This window comes from Sciurus carolinensis, chromosome 4 (genome assembly GCF_902686445.1).
Source record: "Sciurus carolinensis chromosome 4, mSciCar1.2, whole genome shotgun sequence".
NCBI classification, from domain to species: Eukaryota; Metazoa; Chordata; class Mammalia; order Rodentia; family Sciuridae; genus Sciurus; species Sciurus carolinensis.
The window spans coordinates 95,848,072-95,857,828 of NC_062216.1; the positions used below are offsets into that span (position 1 = coordinate 95,848,072).

At 43.3% G+C, this 9,757-nt stretch overlaps 1 protein-coding gene across 1 annotated transcript in view; it reads right to left on the bottom strand.

Annotated features, from left to right (window-relative positions):
* Tmtc1 (transmembrane O-mannosyltransferase targeting cadherins 1) overlaps window positions 1-9,279 on the bottom strand; it is a 253,580-nt gene extending 244,301 nt beyond the window's left edge. The window contains 1 exon segment of the mRNA XM_047550906.1: window positions 8,776-9,279. Coding sequence (XP_047406862.1) covers window positions 8,776-9,074 — 299 coding nt within the window. The 5' untranslated portion in view covers window positions 9,075-9,279.
* Between the last annotated feature and the right edge of the window lie 478 nt (window positions 9,280-9,757).

Genomic DNA, 9,757 nt, shown 5'->3' on the forward strand with positions numbered 1-9,757 from the left:
GCACAGAGGAAAAGCAAAATCCATGTTGATTTGAGATCAGTGCACCACAGCCTCACCTGCCCAGGAAAGGCAGCAGGTGTCATTATGGTCTCATCCACATTTAGAATAATGACTGTCCCAAAGAAGGGGGAGAAACTGAGGACAGGAAGATCAGTAGTAATACCTGGAAGGTAGCAAGTCCTAGAAGAAGATCCTCAAAAGAAAATCAGCAAATAATTAGCCCAGCATCAAATATCTTAGTTGTAACTACAACTGAGCTGTTGATTTTTAGCAATTTTTTTTTTTCCTTCTCTCTCTCAGAATTGTAGTGCAATTCTGAAATCAACTATCCAGAGTTAATAGGGACATTCAAGATTGAGGACAAAGTCCTCTACAAAACTCTGGCACTTTAGATATTAGCCACAAGTTCAGGGGTCCCCAAGCCAATTGTACTTCTGATCAATTGGCTGCAAAGTGGGGGCTTCCCACAACTCTCTCAAATTCCATACTTCACTAGAATGACTCACAAGGAAATCACTATACTCATTATAGTTTGATTATAAAGGACACAAATCAGGACCAAAGAAGAGATCAAGGCAGAAGGTCTGGGAGACTCCTAAATACAAACATTGTGTATCTTCAGGATGTGTCTCTCTCCAATACATCAGTATAAGATTACCTATCAGGGAAGTTCAAGCAAGCTTTGGGGTCCAGTATTCCTACTGAGGTTTCATTATGTATACATGATTGATTACATCATTAGCTCCATGACTGAACTCAATCTCCAGCCCCCTTTCCCTCTCAGGTTGGGAGATAGCTGATAACACATGGCTCGAAACCCCAATTCTCTAGTCATATGATTGGCCTTTCCAGCATGGCCAGTCCTCATCCTGAAATCATCTAGGAGTGAGTCACCACTCCTTCACATATTTAGGCATGTGGTTCCATTTCTATCTCTTGGGAAATTCCAAGGCTTCATAAGTTCTCTCCCAGGAACCTAAGACAAAGACCAGACAAATTCTTTAGTATACAACAATGGGAGAGAGGAAGTGACAGTCACATTAATTCCTTTGATGAAGTAGTTTGAGGTCCTTGTACTCCATGTGACTCAACAGAAAATGGTATTTCATATATATGTCATTGACTGAAAGAAAAAAAAAAAAAAAGGCCAATTTTTTATAGAAGATAGATTAATTTTAGGGCCCTAAAAGCAGGGTGTAGAGAGAACCCATGCAATTTTGAGTTTTGTCTTAGAACTACAACTGCTATCTCAAGCCTGGAACTTTGTGGCAAGCATCCACTAACCATTAATGCTTCATTGTCATCCAACAGGAAGAAGATCCCAAGGTTCTAAGACACTCATTATCTCCAATGAGTCACAGTCCCAGCAGGTTTCAAGAGAGCCATGATCCATGATCACACCTTTCAAAATCCAAGCTGCCCTTAACCTCCCCGTTAACAGAACCCAAGGAATCCTGTGTGTGTGTCAGAGGAAAGTCCTAGTCCGCCTCTACTTCTCTTAGAGAGAAGAAGTAAAAAGGTAAATTAAGAAATAAATCAAACTTTTCTACATTTGAAAAGGAGTCCTACCTCAATATTTACCTAAAAAGGGGCATTCATAAAAAATGGTTTATGCGTCTATTTAAATTGTCTAAAAAGACAACAAAAATTGTAGAGTTAGTGCATTTTAATTTGTAATTCCACTAATTCCCTTGACATCTCCATAGAAGTATATATCATGCTTCTCCCAACTATTCTCCCTTTCTCGACCCTTTCCCCTCTGCCATTTGCTTCACCTTCCTTAACAGTCCCTCTTCTTTAGTTTTTTTTTTTTTTTTAAGTTTTCCTATATGAGAGAAAACATGCAATAATTTGGCTTATGATTAACAAGATGACTTCCAGTTATGACCTTTTTTTGCCAATGACATTATTTCCCTCTTCTTCTGTATATATATAATATACACAGAGTATTTTCTTTATTCATTCATCTGTTGATGGGCACCTAGACTGATTCCATTTCTTAGCTACTGTGAATAGTACCACAGTAAACATGGGCACGAAGGTATCTCATTTGTGTGCTGACTTCATTTCCTCTAGGTATATAGCCAAGAGTGGTAGAGTTGGATCCTATGACAGGTCTATCTAGTTTTTTGAGGAACCTCCATACTATTTTCCAGAGTGGCTGGGAATTCACATTCTCATCGACACTGTCTGAAGGTTCACATTCTCATTGATATTTATTTATTTATTTATTTTGAGGGTTTTTTAGCCATTCTAACTGGGGTAAGATGGAATCTCAGTGAAGTTTTGATTTGCAAGGCCCTACTGGCTAAAAATGTTGAGCATTGTTTCATGTTAAATGAATTCAAATTGTCAATAAAATACTCATTCTTTCTTTCAGCAGTAATTCTTGAGCCCCTACTGTGCAAGCCAGGCAAAGTCCTAGGTGCTAGAGATACACCAGGCAGAGTGCACACTGTAATGACAGGACATTAAAACCAACAACAGAAAAACAGTGCCAGGCAGCAATAGGGACATGAAGGGAAGCAGGTGAAAAGGTAAGGGTGAAACATGAGGGAATGTTTGCTGCTTTAGATCAGGGAAAGGCTCCATGATGAAGTGACATAAGCAGAAAACCCATGAGGCAGTGAGAGAGCAGGCCATCCACGGGTGGACAGGGAAGAGCATTCAGGAAGAAGAAACCACAAGTGCAAAGACTGCTGGCGGCAGAAGGTCTAGCCTGTAAAGGAACAAAGGCTCCAGAATGCCCAGCTGGAGAATGACAGCCCAGAGGGCAGAGAAGTAGCCAGGGGTCGGAGTAAACAGGGCTCTGTAGAACAGAATCCCAATTTTACCATCTGGAAAAGGAGCATGGCCATTACTTTGGCATAACCAAGCATTCCTCATCCCTCTTTTAAAATGGGATGACACTGAACACAGTGGTGCAAGCCTATAATCCCAGAGGCTCAGGAGGCTGAGGCAGGAGGATCATGAGTTCTAAACCAGCCTAAGCAACATAGCAAGGCCCTAAGCAACTCAGTGAGACCCTATCTCTAAATACAAAATATAAAAAGGGCTGAGGATGTGGCTCAGTGGTTTAGTACCCCTAGGTTGAATCCCCAGTAACAAAAAAATAAAAATAAATTAAATGAAGTGGAATGACTACATACTAAAAAGTCTGGAAAAATATGAATGTGGCTCCAAAGTAAGACGGAGAAGACATTTGTTGATAAGAATAAATTGCTTCAGAAGGTGACTTCCAAGCCTCCATTCAGGGACTCATAAAAACCCCCAGGATCCAAAAATACAGTCCTCTTATTTTCCATCCTTCCTATACTACTAGACTGGAAGCTGAGCTTATCTTGCATCTACAGCACATCCTATCAGGCAGTAATCACAGCCTCCTCCTCTGGGGTTTCTAGGATAACCTCAGTTTGATATACAATTTTCAAAGCCATTTTTTTCATTTTTCTCTATAAAATATTGCCTCCAAACCTATTTTTCCTTTGCTGTTTCCATCACTGAATATCCCAGACTGCCTAGGCAAACATCCTAGACCACCTTCACTTGTCTCCTATGATAGACTTAGAAAATCAACTTATCAGCCTTGGAGCGACAGACTGTCTCAAAATGAAATTCCACAGAGGTCAATCAAAAGGAACAGAACCAAAAGGAACATTTCACTATTTCTTTAAGGTTTGGGGCATGGAGACTAGTGCTTATTTTCATGGTTGGTATAACGCTTGTGACTAAAAGATGCAAACTACTGTGAAAAAAACTCAAGATCAAACATTAAAATGCTGCAAACTCTTACAGCTGCACATATTAAGATATTCTATTTTTTAGCTCTGACATTTTAAACCACCCACTTCACTCTTACGGTTTATATTACCATCAGAAGCCTTCAATAAAATAAAACTTTATAGCAAACTATGATCTAATAGCCTAAACATGGAAAGAGAATCATGAGTTTAAGGTCCCTTAATTTGCCTTGGGTTTCCCATCTTAACACTGGGAAATCATTAGTTCTTTCTTGTTGAAACCAACCTCCACTCTCTTAGAGAACAGAATGATACAGTTAACAATTCCACAGGAGCTTCTTTGCAAAGGAAAGAAGGAGGATAAAATTAAAAATCTAAGCACCTTTTAAATCAGCCAAGGCCATTTTTCAAGGGACAGTTATGGGCATCACGGGGTTTGGTTCTGTGTCAATTCAGTATCCACAGAGTAACTTAATACATTCCTCCTGATTTCAAAGCTCCAAACAGGTCATGGCCAGTGAGGGATAAAGAAACAAAATAAAGAACGATTACTGCTGCAGATTAAGTTTCACAGATGTTTTGATTCTGCTCTACTATGGTCTAAAAATATTCCTGCATGCCCTCAGACATACTCTTAAGAAAATATTGAATATGAGGTTTAACTAGAAATACAAATTCATCAGAATTCTAAATTCACCTGAAGGAATACAAAGAGATGACCAGCCACTTTTATCTGTTAGGGTTTCACAAGAAAAGAAGAACCACCAGAAGTGATCCTGAAGAAGGGATTTACTATAGGGATCTGACCTTTCACAATGGTGCGAGCAGGTTAAATAACCCAAGGAAGTTTGATGCTTCTGCATCTAAAATGGAGGCTGCAAGTCAGCAAGGAGGCTACTCTGGAAAGGCAGATGGGTACACCAGAAGTAGGAAAAACAAGAATGAGCTGGAACACACAGGATAAATTGGGATGCACATCTGTTACCATTAAGGCTCAAGCTTAATGATGTGAAGGGCTTGCAGAAAGGCTGGCTCTCTTCCCTGCAAGGAAAGGCTGCACAGACACCTGTTCCATGACTGCAAGTAGCTGAAGGAGCTCCGGAGAGTGCTGGAGGTGCTGTGGGCCTGGCTGCAGCTGAACACCACCAAGAGGGCAGCCAGCATTTCTGCTACAATCTGCACAAGGCCTCCCAGCACCAAAACCTCATGTGCATGAACCTTCTCAGTATAATCATGGCCGCTTCACTTCCATCTTCCAATTCCCACAGAACTGTCTCCTGTGGGCATCCATTAATGCAGAATCAACCTGGGAAGGGAATTCTGGGAAACAATGCTAATTTAGCTAAACTGATGTAGTACAAAGCCACCAAATCTTGGTAAACTTTTTTCATGTTTCACTGTCCTATACCTACAAAACTAGTAATGGCAGATGTTCTCATAACCCATTTCCTCATTTCAACTGTAGCTCATTTCTTATATGAGAAAAATTATGATTGGTATCTTTACTACATAAGTACCCTTCTTATTCATTAGTACATAAACACTTCTTAGCAAAAGCATGATGCACCTATGGATTATGTTTATCCTTAAGTGAATTTCTAGCTCTCAGTATGTGTGAGATACATTCAATGAAGCAAAGGTAATAAACTTACTTTTAATAAAAAATACATTTAAATTCTATGCTAGGAATGACTGTGAAGACAAAAATATAAGTTACATAGTAGGAAAAAACATGCATCAACAACATACCTGACAAAGAACATGTACCTAGAATATATAAAGAAGTTTAAAACACAGCATGAAAAGAATTCACTTAGAAAATGGGCAGAGGACACAAGGTACTTTTGTCAAAGAGGGAATACAAAGGGCAAACAAGCACAAAAAAAGATATTTAATAGTATCAGTCACTAAAGAAATAAAAACTAAATGTAGTGATATACTACTATTCACTAATAAAAAAAAATGGAGCAACAATATCAAGTGCTGGCAAGGAAGCAGAGCAACGGGCTTAGTCATACACTGCTGGTAGGAATGTTTGGAAGACAGTTTGGTAGTTTCATAAGGAACTAAACATGCAACCACCATATGATCCAGCAATTATACTCCTACACATTTCCCCCAGAGAAATAAAAATTTATGTTCACACCAAAACCTATAAATGAATGTAAAAAGCAACTTTATTTTTAATATCCCAAAACTGGAAACAACTTAGATGTCCTCAACAAGTGAATGGTTAAATAAACTCTGGTATATCTTTACAATGGACTACTACTTGACAATAAAAATGGAATAAACTAGGAACATAAGCAACAATCTGAATGAAGTTCCAGAGGCATGTTGAGTGAAAGAAAGTCAATCTCTATAAATTATATACTATATGATTCAACTTATATAAACATTATTGAAATGGCAAAATTATGGAGGTAGAAAACTATGTGTTATTATGGATTAAGTGGGGGGCTTTGGATTTGTTGGCTGTTATAGATTAGGGGTTCACAGCTAAAGTAGGGAATCCTTGTGATGGAACTGTTCTGTATCTTGGCTGTGATGGTACTCGCAGAATGTACACATCTGAAAAAACTGCATAGTACTTAACACTTAACAAAATAAAGAGTACATGTAAAACTGGTGAAAGTCAAATAAAAGTAGATGGCATCAGTGTCAATTTCCTGGTTGTGACATTACACTATAGTGATGCAAGATGATATCATTGAGAGAAAATGGATAAGAAGTATATGGGATCTCTATATTACTACTTACAGCTGCATAGGAATGTAGAATTTTCTTAAAATGAAAAGGTTTTCTTAATGAGTTTGAAGTCTCAAAGATTTTTGCTCAAACAAGCATAATTTAAGATATGGTTAAAATGGTTTGCACATACTTAAAGAGCCACCTGAATTGTGTTTTCATCATCTACCTAAAATAAAAATCACAAAAACATCATTGATGTAGTGTCAAGGTGAATGCTTGGTTCATATTGAATAGCTAATAAATGTGACTTTCTGCCCTTCCTTGCAGCATTAATAGCTGTATGACTCTAAAGTTACTGATGCTCTCCAGTTTTATGCTGTTGCACGAGGAGATGCAGTTTCCCCTCAGGTGACTGTGTAAAGAAAGCCGTCTTGTGTTATTTAAATCAACGCATGTGAACAAAGACTAGTTAATTTTCTTTTTCTGAATAGGCACCTATCTGTTTCCAACTAGTACTATGCTGCTCTCTAGATTTGCAACTCAGCCCTTGCAAAAATAAAAAATATATACTTCATAGCAAGTAACATTAAACAAAGAGCAATAAAGCTTACATACCAAGCTGCTTTTTACAATCAATGAGTACTACAAAGGAAAAGTTTCTTCAACTCTTGCCCTCCTTTGCCCCTATTCTGCCAACCCCATTACTTCTCTTTATCAATGGCTTTGCCCTCTTGCCTACTCCCTTCCTCCATCCCTCTCTCTTCTGTCCCTGCCATCTCCACTGTGAATTTAAAATTTTTAGGAAGACCTGCAAACATTTTTCCCCACCTCCAACAAGTAGGGATTTAAACCTTCGGGTTTTTTAATGGAAAATATTCAGCCCAGGAACCAGGACGGTGGTTTTTATAAGTCTAGCATACCTCATACTTAAAATCAATCAACAATGCCCACACAGTAAAATTCAGGCTCATCTAAAAGGAAAACATTTATATTTGGGCTATCTAAGGAAATATTAAGAACTATTTGGAAAACGGAAAGGAGGAACAAACTCAGTAGCTAAAGTAATCTTTCCATTGAAAACCAGTACAACTTTCCAAGAGGACAATGTTTATAAAATATTCTCTTGGGAGTCAAATGTGTAATTTTCTCACCCTCTTTAAAACATTAAACTGTCAGTTGGAAGGATTAAGTCAAAAGCCCAGGAATTGTTGCCAATTGCCATGGTTTCCTTTTCTAAGTCATCAGAGCCACCTGTCAAGAGACCTAGACCGGCAGGCCAGAGCAGGCTTTTCAAACTGCCAACCCAGTCTCAAATGATCATTACCATAAACCCCAGTTCCTATTACACTCGTTGGAAAACACTTAAAACGCTGATAATACCGAAACAATATTATTTCAACAGTTTCTGTCCGGCGCATTAAAATAAGCCTAAATGCTGAGCCAAATTATAAGGGGTGGAGTCATAGTTAGAGATGTATAAGATAGCACTTCTTTCAAATCAGCTCTTCTCTCCTTTCGCCTGTACTAGCCCTCTTTTTATATTCAAGAAAATACTCTACCCTACAAAACCCTGGCGTACTCTCGGTTCCCCTTACACTTTTCACACTAGAAATGCTGAATCATGACTCCGGGTTGTAAAAGAAAAACTATTTCAGCTGGGACCCCAAGATCCCCTGAGGGTTCCACGTTTCTGCATTCCTTTGCTTTGCACCTTTTCAAGTCTATATTCAGAGCGGTGTGGCAAAATGGAGAGGCTCTGGGAGTAGACAAGGGGAGAAGGTCGGGGATGAGGAGGCGTGAGGGGAATTTCTCTCTACCCAGCTTCTCCCCAAAACCTACGCAGTACTAGCAAGGCTCAAGGCTCTCTCCTCCTCTCATCTTAAGGCGTTCCCAAAGGGGCTGATATACTCCTCATCTGCAAAACTACCCAACAGCCTCAGAGAAATTCCCAACTTGGAAGCGTCGCCACCACCTCCACCTTTCCAGAATCCACTGGACCCGCGCTGGTCCCATTTGGCCGCCACAGGGCAAGGTCTGGGGTGCAATGGGGCCTCATCAGTTGGCTCCCAGCCCAGCCCCGAGAAGCCCGCCGAGAGCGCAGACACTTGAGAAACTCAATCCCAACTCCCCAGCTGGAGCCTCCCGAACCGCCGCAGGAGCCCAGAGAAGCGAAAGCAGGACCCGAGAGAAGAGTGGTGTGGACAGGCTGGAGAAGACCGAGGCGTGGAGGGAAAGGGCGGCAAAAAAAGAAGCTCCCGCCTCGCCAGTCTTGTAACTTCTAGCCCGGAGGAGCGGTGGAGAACAGGGGAAGGCGGCGGCGGCGAGCGCGAGGTGAGGGACTCACTTGAAGGTGAGGACGCAGAGCGGCCGGTAGGACTTGTGGCTGGTGTTCTCGGCCATGCCCTTGCCCCAGAAGTCGTTTGTGAAGATGCCCCAGCGGAGCGGGGCACCCGGCCGCACGTCGGGGTTGTTCACGATCGCCCACACGTCGTCGTGCACGAACTCGCCCTGCAGGGAGCGGCCGTAGCACAAGCAGCTGGCCCCCGCCAGCAACGCCGCGGCCCCGGCCGGCGCAAGCCCGGAGCCCGGCTGCCGGGAGGGCGCGCGGTCCCCGCCGCCTCGGGCAGAGGTGGTCACCACCATCGCGCCGCCGCCGCCGCTGCCCTGGCCTCTCCCGGGCGTCTGGCATCCTCCCCTGAGGGGGCCCGGGCGGCGTGCGGCTGCTGCCTGGAGGTGGGCTCCGGCATGGTGCGGCGGCAGCTGGACCCGCCGCGGGCGCCCCGCGCTCCGCCGCCGCCTGCGCCGCGGAGTTGGCCCAGCTGCAAATAAACAGCAGTCCCCCCGCCTCCCCGGGCCATCGCCACCTCCTCCGCCCCACTGCGCATGCCCGCTCGCTCTCGCCTCCGCCCCCCCAATCCCGGGACTGGAGCCGATTTCCCCCAACACCTGGCACCTTCGGCCCCCTCCCCGGCTCTCCGCCGCACTCAGCCCTCTGGCGCGCGCGTCCCTGACAGCGAGAGTTCGCGCGTAGGTGAGCTGAGGTCGCGACGCCGGGGTACAGGGGAGAGGCAGGGAAAGGCACGCTCGGGAACCTCCTGGTGATCCCAGCTACGCCTACAGTTCCCCTGCCCCATCCATCTCTCCCGAATGGGATTGGGGAGGGCAGACCAGGGACCAGCGAGCTTAGCAGGTGCGCAGCCTGCAACCCCACACCCACCCTCCGCGAAAAAAAAGTGGCTGCCGCTTCCTGGGAACTTCCCGGCTTTTCAGCACCCAGGACAACAGCTGCGGCGCCGGAGAAACGCTCCCGGGCCCGCCCAGCGCCC